Source organism: Ceratotherium simum, chromosome 7 (genome assembly GCF_057802395.1).
Source record: "Ceratotherium simum simum isolate JZ-2026a chromosome 7, ASM5780239v1, whole genome shotgun sequence".
Classification (NCBI taxonomy): domain Eukaryota; kingdom Metazoa; phylum Chordata; class Mammalia; order Perissodactyla; family Rhinocerotidae; genus Ceratotherium; species Ceratotherium simum.
The window spans coordinates 34,417,511-34,444,773 of NC_141906.1; the positions used below are offsets into that span (position 1 = coordinate 34,417,511).

At 39.4% G+C, this 27,263-nt stretch overlaps 1 protein-coding gene across 4 annotated transcripts in view; it reads right to left on the bottom strand.

The window, feature by feature from the left end:
- Positions 1–27,263, bottom strand: part of GAB2 (GRB2 associated binding protein 2) — a 178,027-nt gene that overhangs the window by 54,338 nt on the left and 96,426 nt on the right. For 3 of the 4 annotated variants that reach the window (XM_087433509.1, XM_087433510.1, XM_087433512.1), the window contains exon 2: positions 3,002–3,302. In XM_087433509.1, coding sequence (XP_087289635.1) covers positions 3,002–3,302 — 301 coding nt within the window. Of the gene's footprint in view, positions 1–3,001; positions 3,303–15,507; positions 15,690–27,263 lie in introns of those variants that run through there. The other variant, XM_087433511.1, reaches the window with a different exon arrangement.

The window sequence follows — 27,263 nt, forward strand, 5'->3', positions numbered from 1 at the left end:
TAAATGGAAAGATATGTCATGTTAATGGACTGGAAGAATTAATAATGTGAAAATGTCCATACTACCTAAAGCCTTCTTTAGATTCAACACAATCTTTATCAAGATTCCAATGGCATCCTTTATAGAAATAGAAAAAACAATCCTAAAGTTCACATGGAGCCACAAAAGATCCCAAATGGCCAAAGCAATCCTGAGAAAGAAGAACAAAGTTGGAGGCATGACATTTCCTGATTTCAAACTATATTACAAAGCAACAGTTCTCAAAACAGTACGGTACTGGGGCCGGCCCGTGGCGTAGTGGTTAAGTGCTCGTGCTCCGCTGCTGGTGGCCCGGGTTCAGATCCCGGGTGTGCACCGATGCACCGCTTGTCAGGCCATGCTGCGGCGGTGTCCCACATAAAATGGAGGAAGATGAGCATGGATGTTAGCCCAAGGCCAGTCTTCCTCAGCAAAAAGAGGAGGATTGGCATGGATGTTAGCTCAGGGCTGATCTTCCTCACACACACACACACACAAAAACAGTATGGTACTGGCATAAAAACAGATACATAGATCAATGGAATAGAATCGAGAACCCAGCAATAAACCCATGCACCTACAGTCAACTAATATTTGACAAGGGAGCCAAGAATAGTTAACAGGGAAAAGACAGTCTCTTCAATAAATGGTGCTAGGAAAACTGGACAGCCACATGCAAAAGAAGGAAATTGGATCCCTGTCTTACGCCACTCAGAAAAATTAACTCGAAATAGATTAAAGACTTAAATGTAAGACATGAAATCATAAAACACCTAAAAGAAAACATAGGGAAAAAGCTCCTTGACCTCGGTCTTGGTGATGATTTTTTGGGTACGACACCAAAAACACAAGCAACAAAACAAAAATCAACAAGAGGGGCTGCATCAAACTGAAAAGCTGCACCGCAAAAGAAACCATCAACAGAATGAAGAGGCAGCCCCCGGAGTGGGGAAAATATTTGCAACCATAGATCTGATAGCAGTGAATATCCAAAATATATAAGGAACTCACACAACTCAACAGCAAAAAAACAAATAATTTGATTAAAAAATGAGCTAACGATCTGAATAGACATTTTTCCAAAGAAGACATTCAAATGGCCAACAGGTACTACTGTGTAAAAAGTGTCGAGCTCAAAAAAAAAGACAAGAAAGACTGGGAAACTGTTACAGATTGGAGGAGATCTGGAGACACAACCACTAAATCTGATGTGGTAGCCTGGGTTGAATCCCGAACAGAATAAAGACATTGGTGAAAAACAGCTGACGTTCAAATAAACTGTGGTTTAGTTAATAGTATTATACCAATCAACGGTAATTGTCAGTTTTGATAATCGTATCATGGTTAAATAAGATGTTAACAATAGGGAAGGCTGAGGGAAAGGTATACGGGAACTTGCCGTACAATTCTGCAACTCTTCTGTAAGTCCAAAATTACTTCAAAATAAGAAGTTGTAAACATATGTAGATTCTGATCCTGTAAGTCTGAGCAGAAGTCCTCTGCCTTTCTAACAAGTTCCCAGGAGAAGCTGATGCCGGTGGTCCACAAACCCCACTCTGAGTACCAAGAGTCTAGACTAGTGGTTCTCAAACTTAACTGTGCATCATAATTACCTGGCAGATTAAAACATAGATTGCTCGGCCCCATCCCTAGAGTTTCTGATTCAGTAAGTCTGGGGTAAGGTCCAAGAGTGTATTTTTAACAGGTTCCCAGATGATGTTAATTCGCTGATGAGCTAAGAATAGTTTTTATGTTTTTAAAGAGTTGTAAAAAAAATTTTAAAACAGGAATATGAAACAGAGACTATATGTGGCCTTCAAATATTTACAGAAAATGGTTCCTGAGCCCTGGACCCTTGCTACTTAGAATGAAACTTTCAGAAGACGCAAATGCCTAGGTCCCTCTCTCAGAGATTCTTAGTTAACTGATTTGTCATGGGTGTTTGGCATCAATCTTTTTTAAATGCTCCTCTTTAATTCTGATGTACAACCCGGTTTAAGCACTACTGATTTAGGCTCTCCGCCTGCCTCAAAAAGAAACCCGCTTTTCAATCATCCCACAGTTGGGGATGAGTCCAAACAAATGTCTGATAGTATTTCTGCAATTTAAAACTCATTTCAAAAAGCTGATGGGGCCGGCCCAGTGGCATAGTGGTTAAGTTCGGTGCGCTCCTCTTCGGAGGCCCAGGTTCATGGGTTCGGATCTCTGTCATGGACCTACACCACTCATCAAGCCATGCTGTGACAGTGACCCACATACAAAATAGAGGAAGACTGGCACAGGTGTTAGCTTGGGGCCAATCTTCCTCAAGCAAAAAGAGGAAGATTGGCAACAGATGTTAGCTCAGGGCAAATCTTCTTTACCAAAAAAAGAAAAAAACCAAGCTACCCTTTCATGAAGGTTAACAAAACACAAACATAAATCAGTTATTTACCCTTCTTCACCTGTCCCCTCCCAAGTGCATATAAATAAACACTGGATTATACATCAATAATAATCACACAGGACCCCATACAAACAAAAGTGGCAAGTGTCACTGGGCATGATGGTGTCAAATAGACGGGCTAGAACAGAGATGGACCAGAGAAGGGATCAAGGGGTGAGCTGCCCTATGGGATGGCTGATAGGTAACAGGGTACAGAGTGCTAGAGAGCTGAAGGAAGGGGAGAAAGATGCAGGGTTGAGAAATGGGGTGGTGTTGAGGGACCTGAAGAAAGCAACTTTAGCACAAAGTACTTTTAGCTTCATCACAACCCCAACATATCTTAGTTTCCCATTTGAGTGTAATTAGAGCCAGGAGTCCCTCTAATATTCGGCCAACCCCTTCATATTCTTACTCTTTGCCTATTACTCATCTGCCAAAGAGGAAAGCTTTTAGCTACAGCCTGCTCTCTTTGCTCAAGGAGAGACGAAGGCCTCATCTCAGCCCCTACCGCTAAGCCATCTTGCCCCTTCTGAGAGAGGTCTGTGTTTGTTCTCGTACCTGTGCTCTCCTCAGCCTGATTGAAGCCACAGATCTGGCAGATGCTCTGGACCCACTTATTCATGTCCTCCTCTGTCTCAGCCACCAGGTAAAAGGTGCGCTCGCTGGTCTTGATGTCAAACACAAAACTATCCTGCAGCTCCTTCTTGTTGAAGGTCAGGCCTGCATCCACCTGCTCACAGAAGTTCAGGTTGATGATCCGCAGGGGCTTCTTGGAGTGATCATTCTTGTAGTATTCCAGAACATCTGGGTCACCACTCATCCGGCCACTCCGCAGGATAAACCAGCGTTTCTTCCAGGCCTGAACAGGAAGGAGTAAGAAGAGGGAAAAAAGTCATTAGTTATTTCAAAGCTTTTAACAGGTTCTCAGATGTCACTAGGTTAAGGAGGGGACTGTTGTACCTGCAGGCTGAATACGGCCTCTATCTCCCTTTCACACTTTGCCTCAGAGTTTCAAAAACGGAATATTTTAGAAAGCTTGTTAGTGCAGCATTTCACTACGGAAACAGGGTATTACCACTATGAAATGAGGTGTGGCATTCCCACTTTTTAGATCAGGAAGTTAGACGAGGACTAAAACACTTTAGAGCAACTATTCCATTAGGCTAGAATACAGACTCAAACTCATGGTACTTTTAGGCAGGGTGGAACTTGCAAAACCATAAGATCTCAGTTTACGGATGGGGACCCCCACTAAGACATGGTAAGTTGAAGCAACAATGTCAGAGTAAGTAGTGAAAAAACAAGTTTCCTAAAACGTACAATGTGCTTTTTTTTTTTACCAATCATGATGCCCTGTTAGAATGACAGAGAAACTTTTCTAACACTCCTCTGAAGCATATAATTTTAGGATTTTTTTCCTGTCACATTCACTGCTATATCCCTAGTACTTATACTGGAGACTTGCACATACTAAGCGCTCAGTATGTATTAGTGAATGAATAAACTCCTTATATCATTCCATACTATAGAATTCAACAGTTGATTACATGTTCCCTATGTTGTTTTCTACATTCCCTCTCTTCAACAAGACAGCAATCTGTGAGCAGACACCACACAAAGTAGTAAAAAGATGTTACATAAAATAGAGAGCCTTGGGTTAAGTCTATGCTTTACCACTGACTTTCTGTGTGATTTTAGATAGTCATTTACCTCTTTGGATCTTGCCCCATTTATATAATGAGAATCAACACGACCACCACCACCTACCTACCTTACAGGGTTTTTATTATGCAAGTCCACCCAAAGCACTTCATATACAAGTCTAAAGCACTAGGAATGCCAAGGATTTGATTATTATAATTCTTTGGATCCCACTAGGACCTTCACTCCATTAATCCTACTGTCTTCTCTCTCTTACCTTCCATCCCTGGCCTCATGTGCCTCCCTAGCGGACTTCATTATAATCCTTCTCTTGCTTCTTTCTCCATTCCTCTTATTTATCTAGGAAAACTACAACCTCTGGCTAAGCCTGAGGCTCTGCCTGTTCCCACTCAGCTGTATATAGCTGGAGAAAACCATACAACTATGTTGATTGGTCTCATTTTAAATCAAATGGGCCCTCGTGTTGCCCAATAATCCTACTACATTTACCAAGTCTGTCTTTCTCCTCCTATTTGGCAACAATCTCTGAACTTCTCTCTTTTTAAATCTCCAACACTTCTACTCCTTTTTTTCTTATTTCATGAGAAAATATAAGCAATCAGAAGAGAATTCACACATGCTCCATCACCACGTTTACCAAGTGGCCTGTATCTGTAGCCAAGAATTCTGTTACCAGGGAGCACAGACATCTTATCCAATCTAAGGCCAACCTTCTTCCACCTGTGCATTCCCCTCTCACCAACATGGGGACATCACTTTAACAACTTCCCCTTCCTCTGAATCTCTGCATTTTCCCTCCCTACTAGGATTGTTCCCATCAGGAAACCAACTTCTCCCATCTTAGGAAAAAAAAATTAAAAGCTTGACTTGATCCCATGTTCCCCTCCAACTACAGCCCAGTTTTTCTACTCTTTACAGTAAAACCTCAAAGAGTTTTCTATACTACTAATCTTGGTTTCCTCTCCTCCCATTCTTTTTTTGAAAGCAATCTAATCAATCTGCCCACCCCCCTAAAACCACCACCACCACCACCACCACCACTAAAATAACTCAACAAAGGTCCCAAAGACTTCAGTGCTGCTGAAACAACTCTGGGGCCTTAGTTGATCTCTCAGCAACATTTCATAACAGTTTATTATTCCGTCCTCTTTGAAGCACTTTCTTCATTTGGCTTCAATGTTCACTCTCAATTTTTCTCCTATCTCCCTGGCCTCTTTTTCCATCCGCAGTGCTGGTTCCTTCTCATCTCCCTGACCTCTAAACATTGGAATGCCCCAATGCTCAGGTGACAGACTCTTTCCCTTCTCTTTCTACACCCATTCCCTAAGTTATTTTATTCAGTTTCACAGTTTTAAAAGCCATCTAATTGCTGCGATTACCAAATTTATATCTCCAGCCCAGACCCATCTATTGAACTCCAGAGACTTATATCTAACTCTTCACTAATAAGCATCTCAAACTTAATGTGCCCAGAACTAAGCTCTTGATATCCCCCAAACCTGTTCTCCCTGCAATCTCTTCCATTTTAGTTAATAGCAACTCCAGCCTTCCAGTAGCTCAGACCAAAAATTTTGTTGTCATTGTTGACTCCTTTCTTTCACATTCCACATCTAATCAGAAAATCCTATTGGTTCAAACAGTTCAAAATGTATCTACAATCTGACCACTTCTCTGCACCTCCATTGTTATTTACTTGGTCTAGTCTACCATTTTGTAGTCTTCGTGCTTCCACTCCTTCATCCTGCAATCTCTTCTCAACACGGAAGCCAGAAAAGCCATATGTAAATCAGAACATGTCACTTATATGTGCAAAACCTCCAATGTCTTTTCATGTCACTCAGAGTAAAAGTCAAAGTCCTCACAATAGCCAATGGGCCTGATATGACAGTCCCTCATCTCTCACCTCATCTCCTGCCACTCTTTGCCTTGCCCATTCTGCTCTAGCCAAACTGGTCTTAAACACTGGCCAGATAAATTCCTACCTCAGGGTCTTTGCTCTAGTTGTTCCCTCTGCCTGGAATACTCCTTCCCCAGATGTTTCCATTGCTTATTCTTTCATTCAAGTCGCTACTGAAATGTGACATTATTGGAGAGGCCATTCCTACCACCCAACCCTCACACTCTCTTTCCTCCTTACTCTGCTATACTGGTCTCACCAGCACTTACATCACTTACACCACCACATTTTTGTTGGTTATCTGCACCCACCTCCCAAAATGTAAACTCCGTGAGGGCAAGGATTGGTTGTTTTTACCCCATGTTGCATCCTCAGTGTTTAGAATAGTACCTGGCACATAGCTGGTTATCAATAAATATGTATTGGATTAATTAATGACTCATTTTCTTACATAAACTCTTTACAGCATCTAGCAGGTCAGGGGATATAACTGGTGCCTAAAAAGCCTTTGACTGAAATGAAGATTAAGGTATAGCCAGACAGGATAGAGCTGAGGAAAATCAAACTAAGTACCATTTATTTATAGTCATCTAAAACCTTGCCCAGAACGCTGCTTACAGAACTGTGTGTGTGCATGTTGCAGGTGCATGCATATACATGTAAGTGTGTGGGGAGCAAGATGCATTTTAAAAAGCCGCTGTTAATAGTTTTGCTTGTGTTTCAGTTGATGCGTCCCCTTCAGTGCTAGTCTCTGTAGAAAGAGGTCTCCAAATCACTGATGTGCAGGTGCAAGCATAAACATACATACAGATACCCTCATAAACAAGAAAAAGGTGTTTGCTACAGATAACATTAGAGCCTGTCAGGATCTGCTTCCAAGGAAGTGGTGCAGGCTGATAAATGGCTACCTATAAAACGCTGATCAATTTATAACAGAGCAGGCAAGCCTGTCCGGTTTAGTCCCAAATTCACATCCTTCTTCTGCCATAACTTCTCTCCAACTCCATGCACTTTCTTTTTGTTTTTTGAAACCAAACAATTTAGAACCAAGTATAAGCAACTCCAAAGAGTCTAGCTCCAATGACAACTTCTCTGATTGCTTCAGCTGAAATGTACCTCTACTTCCTCTGAAACTTTTTAAACACTTCTTAGGTACTTTTCATGGCATGTCATTTTTTTTTTTACAACATATTACAGATATTTTTGTATTTGTTGTTTCTTCCCAAGTAGACTATGAACAACATCTCCTCCTATTCCTCTTTGAATCTCCATGGCAGATATTTGCTAAATGTTGCTAAGCAAGGCTCTTTTATCACTTTATCTTTCTCTCTCTTATCAGAGAGATGAGAACCTTTCTTAACTCTCTGGCCTCATTTATGTTTCCTTCCTTCCTTCTCTTTTTCTTTCCTTCCTTCCTTCCTTCCATCCACTCATCCAACAAATATTTACTTAATGCTTACTACGCTACAGGTATTATTCTGGATGCTGAGGATTCAGCATGAATTCCCGGTCTTACAGAACTTATAGGTGCATAACAAATGACTTATTATTCTCCCAATGTGCCACATAACTGCATGACTTCATGTTTTTTGCACAAGCTGTTCCTTCTTCCTAGAATGCCTTTCATTTCACCTTGTCTATCTGGAAAATTCCTACGTCCTCTCAGTGCCAACTTAAGTGTCACTTCTCTTGGAAGGTCTTTACTAACTTCCCCAGGTGGAGCTGGTGCTCCTGTCTTATGTTCCCTTAATAACCTGTGCTTTCTTTGGCATTTCTTCCCTCAACTTTGGCATGCCAATTGCTTATATGTCTTTCTCCCCTTTAAGCTCTGAGCATCTTGAGGTTAGGGTCCTGAGCGGCTAACAGGTACTTGGCAGAGTGTTTAGCCTATATGGACACTCAGTAAAGATCTGCTGACATTTTTTCCATCCAATCAATATGTTAATTCATTCAAATTAAGAAATACAACTTAAAATATAAGTAAGCTTTCACAATAGGAAGTAGGAAAGGAAGACAGCAAGATTACAGAAAAGAAAGTAAAAAAGATAAAGGTATGCTGTGGATTCTTTATGACATGAGTTCTTTACCATCTTGTTCCTTTCATTCTGATAAGTGCAGTGACCTTGTAATAAATATTTATAAGGGCGTCTGGGAGTTTCAGCTTGAAAGTGTCCCACGATACAGAAATGAAAAACTGCTGTTGGATTACCGACACATAATGCAAGAAGAATATGGGAACCTGAGTCCTGAATATGTTATTAAGAAGAAACCTTTTTCAGGACTGTTCTTATATCTAGACAAAATCTCTTACAAAAATTAACTCAAAATGGATCATGGATTTAAAAGTAAAATACAAATAGAATTCAGCAAGACATAAAAAGAATTATATACCATGACCAAGTGGGTTTTATTCCAAGGATGTAAAACTGATTCAATATTCAAAAATTGATCAATGTAATCCACCATATTAATAGGCTAAAGAAGAAAGAACACATGGTCATATCAATCCTTGCAGAAAAAACGTGATGAAATTCAATACCCATTCGTAATAAAAAACACTCAAAAAATAGGAAGGGGGGAAGATCCTCAATTTCATAAACAGCATCAACAAAAGACCAACATTATACTTTGTACTGGAAAGCTGAATGCTTTCCCCCTAAGATCAGGAACAAGGCCAAGGATGTCTGTGCTTACTACTCTTATTAACACAATGCTGAAAATTCTAGTCAGGGCAATAAAGAAATGGACATAAAAGATAAAAAGATTGGAAAGAAAGGGAAAAAACTGTCCCTATTTGCAGATGACATGAAATTGTCCACATAGAAAATCCCAAGGAATTTAGATAAAGACTCCCAGGAATAATAAGTGAGTCCAGCAAGGTCACAGGATACAAGATGAACATACAAAAATCAATTTGCTTCTATATACTAGCAAATGAACAGGTGGGCATAGAAAATATAAATATACAGCCATTTATAACCACTTTAAAAAACGAAATAGGTGTAAATCTAACAAAATATGTACAGGACATGTATGCTGAAAACTATACAATGCTGATCAAAGAAATAAAAAAAATCTAAATGGAGAGGTATACCATGTTCATGGACTGGAAGACTCAACATAACACATCTCCCAAAATTGACGTTCAGGTTTAAGACAATTTCTACCAAGGCTGGCCCCGTGGCTTGGCGGTTAGGCACACGCATTCCGCTGCTGGCGGCCCGTGTTCGGATCCTGGGCGTGCACCAACGCACCGCTTCTCGGCCATGCTGAGGCCGCGTCCCACATACAGCAACTAGAAGGATGTGCAGCTATGACATACAACTATCTACTGGGGACTCGGGGGAAAAAGTAAATTAATTAATTAATTAAAAAAAAAAAAAAGAATTTCTACCAAAGTCCCAGCAAGAGTTTTTATAGATGTAGGCAAAATTATTCTAAAATGTATATGGAAAGGCAAAGAAAGTACAAAAGCTAAAACACTTTTGAAAAAGAAGACAAAAGTGGGGGGGGGAATCAGTCCACCAGATTTCAATAATTATTACACAGACTATGTGGTATTGGCAAAGGGACACACACATGGAACAATGGAATAGAACATAAAACCCAGAAATAGACCCACACAAATATCCCAACTGATTTCTGACAATGGTGAAAAAGCAATTCAATGGAAAGATAGCCCTTTCAACAAATAGTGCTGAAGCAATTGGGCATCCATGGGGAAAAAAAATGAACCTCAATCTAAGTCTCACATCTTATACAAAAATCAACTCAAAATGAATCATGGACTTAAATGTAAAATTATAAAACATTTAGGAAAAAAATTGGAGGTAATCTTTGGGATCTAGGGCTAGGCAAAGAATTTTTGGACGACACCAAAAGCATACTCTATGCAAGGAGAGGCTTATAAATTAGACTTTACTGAAATTTAAAACTTTTGCTCTGCAAAACACTTTGTTAAGAGAATAAAAAGAGAAGCTACAGAGTGGGAGAAAATATTTGCAAGCCACATATTTGACAAAGGATAGTATGTAGAACATATAAAGAACTCTCATCACTCAACAGTTAAAAATAGGAAACAATCCAATTAGGACATGGGCAAAAGACATGAGGAGACACTTCACTGAAGAGAATATACAGATGACAAGTAAGCACATAAAAAGATGCTCAACATCATTAGCCATTCAGGAAACACAAATTAAAACCACAATGAGATACTATCACAGACCACTCAGAATGGTTAAAATAAAAAAAATTACAATAACACAAAATGCTGGCATCGAGGCAGAGAAAATGGGTCACTCAAACATTGCTGGTGAGAATCTAAAATGATACAGCCACTCTGGAAAACAGTTTGGCAGTTTCTTAAAAAACTAAATACACAACTATTACTGTATATGACCCAGCAATTGCACTCCTGGGCATTTATCCCAGAGAAATGAAGATTCATAGTCATACAAAAACTTGTACATGAATGTTGATGTAAGTTTTATTTACAACAGCCCCAAACTGGAACAATCTAGATGTCCTTCAATGGGTGAATGGTTAAATAAACTGTGGTACATCCATCCCATAGAATACTACTCAGCAATAAAAAAAGAATCAAAGTATTGACACATGCAAAATCCTGAATGGATATCCAGGGAATTATGCTGAATGAACAAAGGCAACTCTAAAAGGTTACATACTGTATGATTCCACTGACATAACATTCTTGAAATGACAGAATTTAGGACAGCAGATTAGTGGTTGTCAGTGGTTAAGGAAGGGGTTGGAGCGGGACACAAGTAGGTGTTGTTATAAAAGGGCAGCATAAGAGATCCTTGTGGTGATGGAAATGTTCTGGATCTTGACTGTATCAATATCAACATCCTTGTTGTGGCACCGTAGCACTGTGGCACAGTTTTGGAAGATGTTACCATTGGGGAAACTGGCAGAGGGTACATGAGATCTCTGTACTACTTTTTACAACTACATGTGAATCTAAAATTATCTCAAATAAAGTTTAATTAAAAAAAACTGATCCAGGGGCCGGCCCCGTGGCTCAGCGGTTAAGTGTGCACGCTCCGCTGCTGGCGGCCCGGGTTCGGATCCCGGGTGTGCACCGATGCACCACTTCCCCTGCCATGCTGAGGCCGCGTCCCACATACAGCAACTAGAAGGATGTGCAGCAATGACATACAACTATCTACTGGGGCTTTGGGGGAAAAAATAAATAAATTAATAAATAAAATAATAATAATAATAAAAAAAAAACTGATCCACAAGAGAATTAGAATGTTCATAAGTAGGAAATTGTATTTCAAGAAAACCTTAAGGAGAAGACGAATATTCCTCTGAGAAGAGATGATCATGGAGAGAAAGGTTGTTAATAGTTGCCTAATGATTATAACCAGATCCAGCTGTCCTCAATCTTTCCTACTCTGGGATGTAGATGGGTTCTTAAGGAATCACATTGTGGAAATATGAATAAACTTTAGAGTTTAGGCTCCTGAGCAGGAGGGCACAAAACGGAATGAACTAAGAGTGACCAGTATTTCTGAACCTACCAAACTACATGTCAGCTCTAGGAAATCTTGGCTGTAAAGGCAGGCATGATTCTCTGCCTTAGGGAATAAAAGTTCTCAGAGGAAAAAATATATATATAAATAGGGTTCCAGCCACTTTCTCCTATTTTTCTGTGTATTAGCCAGCCTCCAAGATAGTCTCCAATGAGTTTCACTTCCTAGTATAGCATTATGTACTTCCCTCTCATTCTGAATAAGGACCACCAACAGGATATTGCATAATGACAGTGTGTGACTTCTGAGGCTAAGTCATAAAAGACATTGCAGCCTTTTTCTTGTTCTCCTTTGGATCAGCTGCCATCTTGTAAGGATACTCAAGCAGTACTAAGGAGGAGTGCACCTGGTGAGGAATTAAAGACTCCTGCCAGCCATATAAATGAGCCCTTCTTAGAAGCAGATCCTTCAGCCCCAGTCACGCCTTCAGGTGACTGCAGCTGTAGGCCAATTTTTTGACTGCAATTTCATGAGACCCTGAGCCAAATCCACCAAGCTAAACTGCTCCTGAATTCCTGGCTCACAGAAACCATGTAAAATAGTAAATATTTATTGTTATTTTAAGCCAGTAAGTTTTGGGGTAAATTGTTATGCTGCAATAAATAACTAATGCATTCTACTTTCTACCTCCAGGGCTTGGGAGATGTAACCAATGGTAACCACTAGTAGGAAAGCCTCATCTATTTAGAAGACTAAAAGCAGAGCCTAAAAGATAGATTAATAGGCCAAGGGAATAGGAGAATCCAGAAACAGGCTCATACATACATCATCACTAGATTTATGAAAAAGATGATACTGCAGCGCCATGGAGAAAAGAATCATCTTTTCAATAAGTGATGCCAGGTCAATTCGATAACCGAAGGAAAAGAAAGATTGTTGATCCTTATTTCATGCCATATGTGAAAATTAATTTCAGATCATTATAAACTCAAATGTGCAAGATGAAAAAACAATAAAGCATTTAGAGGAAAATATCTTCACGACTTTGGGGTAGGCAAAGATTTCTTGAATACACCACAGGTACTAATACAAGAGAATAAGTAATCAATTATACTACATTAAACTTAATTTCTGGTCATCAAAAGGCACCATTAAGAGGATGAAAAGCCAAGCCAAGAGAGTGAAAGGAGATATTTGCAATACATATATCCAGTGAAGGACTTATATTCAGAACATATAAAAAAACTCCTATAAATAAGCAAGGAAAAGAGATTACTCAAGAGAAAAATGGGAAAAAGATCTGAATAGGCACTACACAAAAGAAGACAAACAAATGGCAATAAGTACATAAAAAGATCTCAACTTCATTAGTCATCAGGGAAATGCAAATTAACACCACTACACACCCATCAAAATGGTTACAATGAAAAAGACTGACAATAATAAGTACTGAGAAGGATACGGAGAAACTGAAACTCTCATACCCTGTTAGTAGGACTGTAATTTGGTATAACCACTTTGGAAAACAAGGGCAGTATCTACTAAAGCTGAACGTATTCGAACCCCAGCATCCTGCAGTTCTACTCCTAGGTACATACCCAAAATAACTATGTATATATATTAACCAAAATACAAGTATGTTTATTGCAACACTATTGATAACAGCCCTCATCCTGCCTGCCTTTCTGCACTCCCTATTTCAAGTACTTGTTACCTATAATCTAGACTATTGTCATAGCCTCCTAACCACTTATCCTAACAATATTTGTAAATGCTTCCAGATTAATCTTCCAGTTTAATCAGAGCAAAGCTCTGATCGTGTTACTCCCCGCCACTGTCCCAAAATTTAATGGCTTCCCATCACCTGCATACCAAAGTCCAAACTCTACGGCTTAGCTTTTAACTAAAAAATTTTTATTCCTTTTCAATGTGGTAAAACATACATAACATAAAATTTACCATTTTAACCATTTTAAGTGTACAGTTCCGTGGCATTAAGTATATTCGCATTGTGGAACTTTTCCATCTTCTCCAAGTGAAATTCTGTATCCATTAAACACTAATTCCCTATTCCCCTCTATGCCCAGTCCTTGAAAACCACCATTCTACCTTCTGTCTCTATGAATCTGACTACTCATATATGTGGAATCATACAATATTTGTCCTTTTGTGACTGGCTTATTTCACTTTGCATGATGGTTTCAACACTAATCCATGTTGTAGCTTATGTCAGAATTTCACTCCCTTTTAAGGCTGAATAATATTCCATTGCATGTATACCATATTTTGTTTACCCATTCCATCTGTTGATGGACTCTTGGGTTCTACTGCTCAGTTTGAAGGCCTTCATGATCTAGCTCAAACCTACCTTTCCATCTCGTTTCTACTCCTTTATATATATATACACTTTGCTACTATTCAAACCAAGTAGAATTTTCACTGTTTCTTAAACATGTCCGGTGCTTTTCCACCTCCACACGCTCAATTTCCCTCTGTCTGAAAACCTCCCAATCTTCCTTCCTTTCTAAATTCTCCCAAGTTTCGCTTATACTTGAATGCTATCCTGTCGTGTCACCATTTTTGATCATCCTTCATCCAAGGTTCCAACATCTAGAGCTCTTTCAGAAGAGAGGGTCATATCTTTCTTGTCCCCAGAACCTCACACAAGGCCTTCCTTCTGTGCTCTAAGTACTCTTATTTACCGAACTAAGTAAATTAGCCAAATCTCATTAAAACACAAGTATACTCAGGCTTAAATATGTCATCATGAAACTAATTTTTCCTAGTTTCAATAATAAATTATATTAAGTCATTTAAAAATGTCAAATAGGCAATATGAAGAAGGAAAAAGGATATCACTTTTTGCCTAATTATTGGCATAACCCAGCCAGGCAGAAGAAACATTATTAATTCAGATCAACAAAAATTTAAACCAAGGGGCACAAATGCAAATAAGGAAAGCAGAATAAGATAGATGATGCAGAGTGTGATGAGAATAGCTTGCAATTAGAATGAAAAGACCTGAATTATAGTCCTAGTTCTTGCTTTATTAACTTGGACAAATTTCTTAACTTCTCTAAGCCTCAATAACCAAATATATAAAAGGAATAAAATATAAAACTAATAATATTGCTTTGAGAGTTAAGTAAAATTAATAAATGTGAAAGCCCTTAGGACCCAACTCTGCATGATAGGTGCCAAATACATAGTTATTGAATCTGAAGCAGCCCAAGGACATTCTGAGATCATGTAATTGGCAAAAGACTTATCATTATAAAAGATCCCCAGATTTCCAATTCAGTGTTCTTTCTACTATATCATCACTAAGGTGGCACTATTTTGTCCTTCTTCTTGCCCCATACCAGACATCAGCAACTCCTCTGAGTTCTACCTCTTTGGGTTAATGGTATCACTCTCCTTCCAGTCTCTCAGATTCAATACTGTCTACTCCCATTCAACTCTTCCTGCTACTTCACTGCTCACGCAGAATCAACGAGCTCCTTCTACAGTATTCAGTAAAACAAGCACAAATTCTGCCAAATGCTTTGAGGGATAAACAAAAGAGGAAAGACTCAAATACTCCTTTCAAGTAACTTAAAATGTTTACAATGTTGTGGGAAGATAAGACGTGAACACATATCCCTAAAATAAAAAGCAGATTTTTAGAAGTACCATAAAAAGAGACATGACATGCTACTAGACCACTGAAGCAACAATCTCAAAATTTTAGGGAGGGCAGAGGAGAGGGGGAGAGAGAGACAGAGGGAGAGAAAAATATGAATGAATATGAAGAAGGCAGGGTTTGATATATGGTTTTGGGAAGGAACAAGAAAAGGACATTTCTTATAGAGCACACAGTATGACCAAGGCCTGGGTATGGGAAAATATAAGACAGGTTCAGGGAATGTGGAATAGTCTCTTTTGAATGTGGAGAAGGAGGAGGAAAGGAAGAGTTTGATGGTCCTGGAAAGCCTTCAATGCCATCCTAAGGAGTTTTATCTCACCTTTATTGGTAATGAGGAGCCACCAAAGAGTACAGATCAGCAGAGAAATGATAACTATTGCTGTGCTCTTAATTGGCAGAATGAGGAAGACCAACCAGAGAAAGGAAAAACATGAGGCAGGAAAACTATTTAGGAAGCTGTTGTAATAGTCTGCAATAGTGAGGGAAGATGGCAACAGGGCAGAGAGGAAAAGACAATGCAAGTCACTTTACTCAGCAATGGGGCTTAAAGAAGTATATGGCATATAGGCCTACTCTCAAGGAAGTTAGAACCTTCCATTTGTGTCTATGATCAAGAGAATGCCACCACCTTCTCTGATGAAATAGAAGTGACTGTTTTCCTTTTCTACCCAAATCCAGTCAAAAAACAAACCATTTCACAACCACCCAGACCACAGACATGCACTGTGGATACACATGGCCCGGAAGTTGCGTCATTTCTAACTGTTGAGCAGAGTGCATGTCCCACGCGAACCTGCCTCTGTTCTTTGGGTTAGATTCCAAAGTCTCCAAGCACGTAGAATGAAGCCACGACTTCTTCCCATTGTTCTTGGCACCTAGAAAACTTAGTTGGGCCCCAATTTAGCTTTACCCTGGCCAGATTACATGGGAGTGTTGTGTTCAGTTCTGGTGGTGATGAAGGGACTTGAAATCCTAAGGTACCGGGATTCAGTGAGGTCCTGCCTAGAGTCATGATTGGGGTGTTCTGATATATAAGGGGCAGACACAGGGAAGAGTAATTTGATTTCTTGTGGGTGATCCCACATACTCAAGGTGAACTAGAGCCAGCAGGGGCATGCTACAGAAAAGTAGATTTTGGCTCAGTATAAGTAAGAATTTTCTGAGTGGTCCAAAGCAGTTCCCTCGGAAACTGAAGAACTACTCAGCATTGGAGACAATGAAGAGGAGATAGCCTAGGCCAAGGGTCAGCAAACTTTTTCTGTAAAGGGCAGAGAGTAAATATTTTAGGCTTTGGAGGCCATATAGTCTGTCACAACTACTCAAATCTATAGCGGCATGGAAGAAGTCATAGACAATTTTTAAGCAAATGAGAGCGGCTGTGTTCCAATGAAACTATTTAGAAAAAGAGGTGGTGGGCAAGATTTGCTTGCTGACCCCTGGCCTAGGCTGGGGGTGGGGAGGGAGACTGAAGAGGGGGCTCAAGCACTGGATGAGTAGACAGAAAAGGTACTAAGGTCTCTTCCAACTTCGAGAGCCTTGTTGTATTTTTAACCAAGAAAATCTGATATGGTAACACCTGATTTAATCAGATTACTCAGATTCTTGGAACAGAGGGATGTGTTCATCTAAATAACCAAGTATTAACTAGCATTTCCTTTTAGTTTCAGCCTTGACAGTTGAAAATATTTCTAAAACTCCAGAATCTTCTGCCCTGCCTTAGGTACTATACCAAAGATAAGAGAACTTTTCTTTGACGACTAAGGACTTCTCAGAGTCTCAAACCATCTTTCCAGATACAAAATCTCACATGCCTTGTGGCTAAAGCTGTAGAAGAGTCAAGACATTTCTTGGAAGAGAATTTTGTGTAACTCCTAGAAATGGGTGTGTCCTTTTAACTTCTCTCTTTCTGACGAGGGTAAAGCCAAAAACTGCCAATAAACCAGGAGAATTCTGTCAAGTGAGGGTTATAGTTAGTTAATCAGAATCTAACAAGTTACTAGGTGATATTAATAAATTGAACTTATTTGTCAGAGATATTAAAAACATAATACTAGCATTTTCAAAAAGCTCTTTGCTTTACATATAAAAAAATTCACCAATAACACATACATACACACACACACACACACACACACTCACTCACTCACACTCACCTTCTCTTAGTGAAACTCCCAGTTGGTGATGCGATTTGAGTTCCAGCTCAAACAATCAGAAAGACAGAAGGATTTGATCTGACTTATTGAGTATTATGATGTACAACTACATCCCAATACATTGCAGCAGGAAGTATACCTGGCCAATCTTATGTCCCACAACAGTTAAGAGCAAACACTAAGAGAGTCCTGTGGATCATGTAAAAGTCACACATATCTGGAGGAACACTTCCTGAGTCATAACGGCTTCTTGTTATCCTTCCTCTAGGAATCCTTCAACTACTCTGGACCATAGTGACTTTATACTCTTAGGGAGGAAACGAAATGGTACTCGCTGAGCTCCTGCTAACATGCCAAGTGCTTTCTATTCATTATCACATTTAATCCTCAAACCAATGTTGCAAGGCAAATATGATTCCCATTTTACAGATGAGGAAAATGAGATTCATTGAGGTTAAACAATTTGTAGAGATGATAGCCTCAGATCTTCTGGTCCAGTGGGTCAGGGCTAGGGTCCAGAAAGAACCTGAAGTGAAGCTAATGCAGATGGACTGCTGACTACACTTCGAGAAACACTGGCCACAGAGTTTATGAAAGGTCAAGTTCACAGCTCATAGGCGATGGCAATAGAGGGATTAGAATTTAGACTAGTCTCAACTCCTAGTCCAAAATTATTTCCACTTCTCAAATCCAAATCCCCTAGAAGGGGCAGCATAATTATATGCTCCTGAGTCATAAAGCTTCTCGCTGACTCAAATGAACCTTATTTGTTCCCAGGGCGCAGAATGAACTTTATCTTACTACAAGACTGCTACTTTCTGAGGTCAGGGGCTTTTTTATCTCCAGAATTTAGCACAGTGCTTGATACATGTTATACACTATACAACTCTTCAATGAAAGGTATACCAAAGGAACAAATGGAAAGAATATCTATTTGCTCCTCTTTTGGTAAAAACAAACAAAACCTCTCAGGGAGATGACCTGCTAAGGTAACACTTCCAGGATTCTAACCATCTCTATCCTGGGTGAGATGGTACACAGACACCATAAACACAAAAGATCACTTGGAAAAGCTTATGTCTTTTATGTGAAACTGACTCCAACCCTAGGCTTCAGGGAGAGATCATGGATTAAGCAAATGCAGCCTGGATTAAGCCAATTAATGCATTTCATCCAGTGATTGGTTCAGAGATGGGCACATGATCAAAAAGTCATTAAAATTCAACTCCAGAACTTTTGTTTGTGTTAGTCAAAGTGGGCTCTCTCTTTGCCTGGACAGAAGGCTGTGACGATATGAGCCTGAAGTTGCACGGACAACCATTTGTAGTCTGAGAACAGCCAACCCAAAGAGAGCAGAGTTAAAAACATGGATCCTGATGAAATATGAGTCCTAAATCAAGTTGATCCTGAAGTCAGGTTTTCCCCTTTTTGGCTTAGGTGACTCAATAAACTCTTTTCTCATTTAAGGCAATTTGGTTACTATGTAATCAACACAGGTTTTAAGCATGTGATCTATGCTGAGCACTAGAACCAGTCTGTTACCACAAGAGTAACGCAGGGATCCTTTCCATGTGCTCTTGTCATATTCATTATTCCATCCAGTTTCTGTTTCCTTCACTTTCAATTTCTTTTTCATTATATCTACTCCCCTTCCTTTCTTCCTTCCTCCTTCCAATCATTCAATCAACATTTATCAAACCTATTAGTGCCAGGTCCTTTAGGACATCATGATCTATGGAAAAGGTAAACAGGTACAGTACACAGGTAACTTGGTACGCTGATGTCTGTGCTCTAATAATGGTATGAACAGGAACCACTCTGCTTGGGAGGAGTCAGGGAAAGTTGTATAGCACAGGTGACACTTGGATTGGCTCTTGAAGGATAAGAGGAGTTTTGCTGGTTGAGGAAAAAATGCTGAAGGGGGAACTTTTCAGGAAAAGAGAGTAATACGAGTACAGCTGACTCTTATTATTCACAGTGGTGATGGTCTATAAAGTCACCACAAACACTGACTTAGCAAACACAACCATTTTTCCTAGGGGAAATACAGGGTTAGGTTCCTGGAAGCCTCTGGTCACAATATTTTTGTCAACCAATCAATACATTATCCTGTTTTGTTTGTTTCTGTGTAAAACCTTATATAATACATATTGTTGATTCATTAATATTGAACTCGCAGCCAACAGCACTGTAACTCAAGTTCGAATGAAGCTTATCTAACACGTGCATTTTCTCCACAAGCCACATCACAATCTTCTTGCACTCAGGAACACTAGACAGCAGTTCAGCACTCTGCTTGGGGGCCATTTGAAACAGCAAAATCACCAACAAAAAGCACAAAAGTGTGAAAAACATGGCATTAAATAGACAGAAAAAAGGGCACTAGTTCACAGTATGAAAGCTGAAATAAGAAGGCAGAGCGTGGCTCTGTTCTACCTCAGCTGGGAACATGTGCATGGCATACTCAAATTTCTCACTGCTCTGCACATGTGCGTGTCTGTGACTGACCACGAAAGAGCTGTGAGTATTGATGTGAGGTTACAAATAAATTTTAGGAAGTAGGTGAATTCACAGATACAGAATCTGGAATCTGACCAGGAGTACTGACTATATAGAGTCACGCACCACATAACACCATTTTGGTCAACAATGGACCGCGTATATGATGGTGGTCCTGTAAGATTAATATCATATAGCCTAGGAGTGTAGTAGGCTATACCATCTAGGTTTGTGTAAGTATTGTAAGGGAGGAAGAAATTTTCCTCCACCCTTCTAGGTTCCTCCGGCTGGTCTAGAATTAAATTGACATGAGACAGATTAACAGGAGAAAAACAAAAGTTTAATCACATGTATATATAGGAGAAACACAGGAAAACTCGCCAAAATGGCTGAAGTCACCACCTTAAATACTATTCTTAGCTAAAGACAAAAGAAGATGTTTAGGGGAGGGAAGAGTCAGGGACTTCAAAGGGAAGGAAGGCAATTCACAAGTAGGTGAAAGAAGCAAATGTTTGGAAAACAAGTGTTTGGCAACAGAGAAACAGAAGCACACCAAGGTGAGCCCATCAAACAGGCTTTTCTAGGTTCCTCCCTGTCTACCATCCAGTTCATGTTGTGCTAAATTGATAGCTCACTTCCTGAGACAGGTTTTTTTAATCTGAATTCTTTTAGGCAGTTAAGGGGGAGGTAAGGAGAAAAACTTTCTGAGTCTTTTGTTTCTTAAAAATAGTCAGCCTAAAATAATCCTCATGTTAAAGAGACAGTTTGGGTGGCAAATTTTGATCCCCTTCAGTACATTCTATGATGTTCGCACAATGACAAAATCGCATAAGGACGCATTTCTCTGAACATATCCCTATCATTAAGAGATGTGTGACTGTATAAGAAAAAGCCTGGTGTATTCAAATAGTAAAGCTAAGTTTGGTGAAGCTGAAGGAAGGAGGATGAAAAACAGTATGGAAAGGTAATCACTGAAAGGAAGGCTGGAAAAGTGGTCTGGGGCTATTTTAAGAAGGGCTTCACACGCTGAGTTTTACGTATTTTCTGTAGGTCAGTGGTTCTCAATATCAAATATTAATGTAACATTAAAAATGTGAGAATTCCCCCATAGAACAATAATATACCTCTTAGTATTATTAACTAATAAATAAAAGCTACTATGAATTCATCAACTCAATTATTTTATTAATCACAATATCTACATTTTTTTAAAGTACAAATACATGCAAAATACTTATTCGGTGCATAAATAATGCTTGGTGTGAGTGTGAGTGTGTGTGTTTTCAAGGACCCTGTCCACTACATGGGAACCACAGTCATGTACCTAGGGGAGCAGCCCACACACAGGGAACAGCATGTGCACAGCCCTTTCTTGGCTCATAGGAGGACCTGACAGTAGATCATGGCTGGAGAAAAGTGGAAAAAAGCACGAGGAAAAGGCAGGGACAGATCACAGTGGAGCCTTATAGGCCATTTTATGAAGTGTAGATTTTCTTAATTAGAACCAGATCCCTCAGTAGGGGCATAATTAAATACACTGATACAGTAGCAATTGAAGAAACAAGCTTGAGAACAATGTAGTTTGATCCTATTTATATTAAAAACCCTGTATGTTTATGGACACACATATATGCACACCACCACATATATGTGTATATATATTATACATATATAGTTTGTGTACACACACATGAGCACACACACTGTGTCTTACAAATCCTTAGAAAATCATTTCAAACTGTTACCAATGGTTCCCTGTGGAGGAGAGTGGGTATATAAGACTATAAGGGAACTTTTACATTTTAATCCATATACTTCAGTATTTTCAAATAATAGAACACGAGACTACTGAATGGTTTTACATTTTTTTGTATTTACGTTTCTTAAAGACCATTCTGGCTTGTGGCAAATGGAATGAAGGGGGAAATAGCATGAGTAGGGAGCCGAAATAGAAAGCTGCTCAAGAAATAACAGTGATTTGAACCAGGACAGTGGCAAAGGACGTATGTATTAAAGATACGTTTCAGAGACTGAAATAACTGACCTTGGTGATGGACTGAATATGGGGGATATGGAGAAGGAAGAAGAAAGACTCCAAGATTTCCAGCTTCCGTAAGTCGGTGGGCTGTGCTATGACTTATGGTGGGGAAGCCATATCTCTCTGACAAGCCTATGCACTCTACCCATTCTTTGCCTCTACTGCATCAAAGACAAAGGGTAAAATGAATTTGACGTGTGAGAGGGAGAGGGTCACATCTGGGAAACCAAAGAGCTTTGTGTTAGTGATTACATTGACTGAATTCTATGAGATTGATTCCCCAAAGACTAGGTCAATCTTTCTGCAGAGGTCTCAGGGAATCCATTAGTGGAATTACCTCTCCCACTGACAAAACAACAAATGAGCTGTTGCCAACCCTCTGCATTTTGGAGAAACAAAGGTCATTCCACTGAGGGACTTCCCTTTCACGTCCTTGAATGCTCTGATCTAAGTTATATTTAAAGCACTGAATTAAGCAAAGGTTACCAGCCAAAACCAGGGCAAAGTTGGGGGGAGGGTAGACAAATAATGCTCAGGAATATAGTTAAACTGTTTCCTTTCCTCTAGGACAAAGGCTTCTCTCTCCCACCCCAAGTAATGAGAGAGCAGAAGACTCCTGGGCTTTGGCTTCCCTAAAGACCTGATTTCATACTTTCTTAAACACACAGGGTTGTGTTACTTCCTTGCTTCAACAATGGTATTTAAAACTTTAGTGTGCATCAGAATCACTGAGACACTTGTTCAAATGCAGATATTTCCAAGTCCCAATCTCAACAGAGATTCAGACTCAGTAGGTCTGGAGTGGGATCCAGAGATATAAACCCCCAGTGACTCTACTACAGAATGTCCAAGAACCCCATTTTGAGAAACACTGTACTACACTGTTAATGATGGTTGATAAAACATGGTTATAACTTAGTGAGCTGCTCTGGAGGAATAAGTGGATCATGGAGACCTGGGACGTACTTCCAGCTCTGTCTCCAGTCAGGTAGCTGGGCATATGAACCCGGGCAGAGGGACAACACTTTTTTTCTTGGGCCATGGTTTTCTCATTTATAACGTACGGGTGTTGAATTGGTGGAGCTCCAACTTCCCTTCAATTTCTGACATTTTAAGACCACAGGAAAAGACAAATGGTTGGAAATGTCAGGTAGGGCTTCTTGCCCTACTATACTTGACTGGCTTTCCTTAAGGTACTCAGATTGTGGATATACAGGAACCAGAGCACAAAATCCAGTGCTTTCTAGAATCTGCTGGTCATGAGCAAATATCATGAAAAGTGACTTCTAAGGTACAGGATGAACTGGGCATGGGGCCCTTGTGGAGCCTGCTTCTCTTGCTTAATCACACCACTCAACATAAATGCAGGGAAGTAATTCAAAGGATGGAAGGAGAAACTGAACCTAATTCCAAAGATTAACTCAGGTGCTCAAATAAATGCCCTGTCTGCCTCCTGGGAGCCCTAATTTACATCAATCCAGCTATCTGAAGTATGTATATCTGAAAAACATTCCCATATAGAGACTATTCCATGGCCTCTATATGATCTGTTTAAAAGAGTTTTGTTTAATTTGTAAGAAGTCAGTACACAGCATTAGAAGAATGACTTCTGGGCTAATGCTTCCTCTTTTTTCCTCCCTTGTTTTTTAAAAGTCAACATTATAGAAGTATAATTTATATACAATAAAATTCACCCATTTTAAGAGTTCAGGTCGATGAGTTTTGACAAATGCATACACCATGTACCACCACCACAATCAAGACAGAACACTTCCAATGCTCTAAAGGGTTCCCTTGTGCCCTTTCCAGGTTGATCTCCACCCCCACCACCTTGGCCCCACTGATCTGCTTTCTATCACTATAAATTAGATCTGTCTTTTCTAGAGTATTACAGAATGGAATCTTAGAGTATACATTCTTTTGGGGCTGGCTTCTTATGCACAACAAAGTTTTATGATTCACCCATATTATTGCATGCATCAGAAGTTTTTAATTGCTGATGGTATGCCATTTTATGGAGGTACCATAATTTGTTTATCTATTCACCTATCAATGGATAAGTAGATTGTTTCTGGTTTGGGGCTATTATGAATAAATCAGCCATGAACATTCATGTACAGGGGCCGGCCCCGTGGCTTAGCGGTTAAGTGCGTGCGCTCCGCTGCCAGCGGCCCGGGTTCGGATCCCGGGTGCGCACCGAGGCACCACTCCTCCAGCCATGCTGAGGCCGCGTCCCACATACAGCAACTAGAAGGATGTGCAGCTATGACAGACAACTATGTACTGGGGCTTTGGGGGAAAAATAAATAAATAAAATCTTTAAAAAAAAAAAAAAAAAAAACAAAACATTCATGTACATGTCTTTTCGTGAACACGTTTTCATTTCTCTCAGGTAAATACCTAGAAGTGAAATGGCTGGGTCATCTGGTAAACATATGCTTAATTTTATTAAAAAATGCCAAAATGTTTTCCAAAGTGATTGTTCATTTTTGCATTCCCAGCAATGTTTGAGAATTCCAGTTTTTCCAAAACACGTAGCTATTATAGCCAATCTAGTGAGTGTGTAGTGGTATCTCACTATGTTTTTAATTTTCATTTCCCTGATGACTAATGATGTTGAGCAACTTTCCATGTGCTTACTGGTCATTTATTTTCTTTTGTGTGTCTGTTCAAAATTTTTGCCCATTGTTCAACTGAGTTTTTTTCCTGTTTGTTTTATCATTGAGTAGTAAGAGTTCTTTATATATATTCTGGATACAGTCCTTTGTCAGATATATGTATTAATAATATTTTCTCGTCAGTCTGTGACTTGCTTTTTCATTTTTTGAATAGTGTCTTTTAAAGAGCAAATGTCTTTAGTTTTAATGAAGTCCAATTTATCTTTTTTTGTGTGTGTGAGGAAGATCAGCCCTGAGCTAACATCTGCCAATCCTCCTCTATTTGCTGAGGAAGACTGGCCCTGGGCTAACATCTATGCCCAACTTCCTCCACTTTATATGGGATGCCGCCACAGCATGGCTTGACAAGCAGTGCGTCAGTGCGTGCCCGGAATCCTAAACGGCGAACCCGGGCCGCCGCAGCGGAGCGTGCGCACTTAACCACTTGTGCCACCGGGTCGGCCCCCAATTTATCGTTTTTTTTTAACAGTTCAGGCTTTTGTGTCTTATATTTCTTATCTAAGAAATTCCTGTCAACCCCAAAGTCAAAAAGATTTTCTGCTTTGTTTTCTTCTAGAAGCTTCATAATTTTAGTTTTTATGTTTAGATTTATAATCCATTTTGGTGCAAAGTGTAAGGATCATGAGTTCATGTTTTTCCACATGGATATCCAGCCGTTCCAGCAGTGTTTGTTGAAAAGATTTATCCTTTCCTTCTCAAACTGCCTTGGCTTTTTGTCGAAAATCAATGACCAAATATAAGTAGGTATATTTCTAGACTTTCTATTATGGTCAATTGCTTTCTCTCTATACATATACTTATGCCAATACCACACTGACTTCATTACTGCAATTTTATAATAAGTCTTGAAATCAGGTAACATGAATCCTCCAACTTTGTTCTTCTCTTCCAAAATTGTTTTGGCTATTCTAGTTTCTTTGCATTTCCATACAAATTTTAGCATCAGCTGGTCAATTTCTACCAAAAAACCCAAAGTGCTGAGATTTTGAGTGTGATTGCATTGAATCTAGAGATTAATTGGGAGAGAAATGACATGGTATCATCTCTTCCTTAAACGTTTGATAGAATTCACCAGAGAAGCCATCAGGCCTGGAGTTTTCTTTGTGGGAGGTTTTTAATTAGAATTTAATTTATTTAATAGATATAGAGCTATTTGTATTTTTACTTTCTTCTGTGTCAGCTTTGATTATATGTGTCTTTCACAGAATTTGTCCATTGGATGTATTCAGGTAAAGTTGTTCATAATATTCTATTTTTTTAAATTGACATATAATTCACACGCCATAAAATTTACCCCTTTAAAGTGTACAAGTCAATAGTTTTTAGCATATTCACAAGGTTGTACAACCATCACCACTATCTATTCCAGAACATTTTCATTACCCCAAAGAGAAATCCTGTTCCCATTAGCAGTGACTATCCATTCCCCTTTCTTCTCAGACCATTGCAACTACTAATCTATTACCTTTTAATGTCTGTAGGATCTACAGTGATGGATTGATCCATTTTTGGCGTACTCTATTTCCACAGAGATCGAGTCTAATGCAGGAATCTAAAGAGTTGAAGGCACATTATAATCTGGGACTTGAGAGAGATGGAAGAAGAGAGAATTTTCCTGAAACCTGTTAAATAGGCTCCTCATTGTCTAGCAGCACTTTTCAACTGCTGAGAGTGTGCCAAGTTACTGAAAGTTTTGATTACTTCAACCCTAAGGAAAGCTGAAGTCCTTGGGCCAGTCACCTCTGGCTACAAGCTACCTGCAGCCTGATGTTAAAATATTATTTTTTTATGTGATGTGATATGAAAAAGTTTGGGAAGCACTGGCCTACGGTACCAAGTCCAAACTAATCAGAATAGCATTCAAGGACCCTCCTTCATTTGGCCCCAAACTGCTTCCTGTAATTGCCTTCTACACTCTTCCCTCTTTCCAATCTTATTCTTACTCCCACAAATATCCTAGACTCCAGGCAGAATAAAGAGCTTTAACCCAAGAAGCCATGCAATTGTGCCTTTGAGATGTTCCCTGTCAAATACTACTAATCCTTCTAGAGTCTACTCAAATGCGGAACTCTCTGGAAGGGCAGGGACCATGCCCATTCTCCCCTTCATGAAGCAACAGCTGAACTGAATGCTGGCTGAGGACTCAGTAGACAGGCTCTCAGAGTACAAATGTCTACAAAGTCCAACAGTTTAATCCCTAGAATGCATACCCCTATATTAAAACCCCTATGCCCATTCACCATACCTGCCCTATACTTAGAAATTTGGCACTTTATTTTTGTTAGAACCCTCAACTTTAGTGTACTATACCCCAAACTGAAATGAGCTTTTCATAAACCAGAATATAACATGATTTATTAATCTTAATAAACCAATCCCAACAAAATCCAAACCTGTACACTTTCTACAACTATCAATGTAGAATCAAATTAGATCAGAAATTTTCTCTGAAAGGATTATAAGTAGAGATTTCATTCATGAGCAGTAGTCCTTGGTTTATAGCTCCAAGTTTCATCATGAATGTTACTTACGTTATTTCAGATGCACACGTGTTTTGTAAGCTTCTTGAAGGCAGAGATGGAAAAAATGCATGGTACGGTGGAAAATAAACAGTATTTAGAATCTAAAGATATGGGTTCAAATTCCAGTTTATCACTTACTAGCTGTGAGTCATTTAACCTCTGTGAGCCTTAGTTTCCTCTTCTTT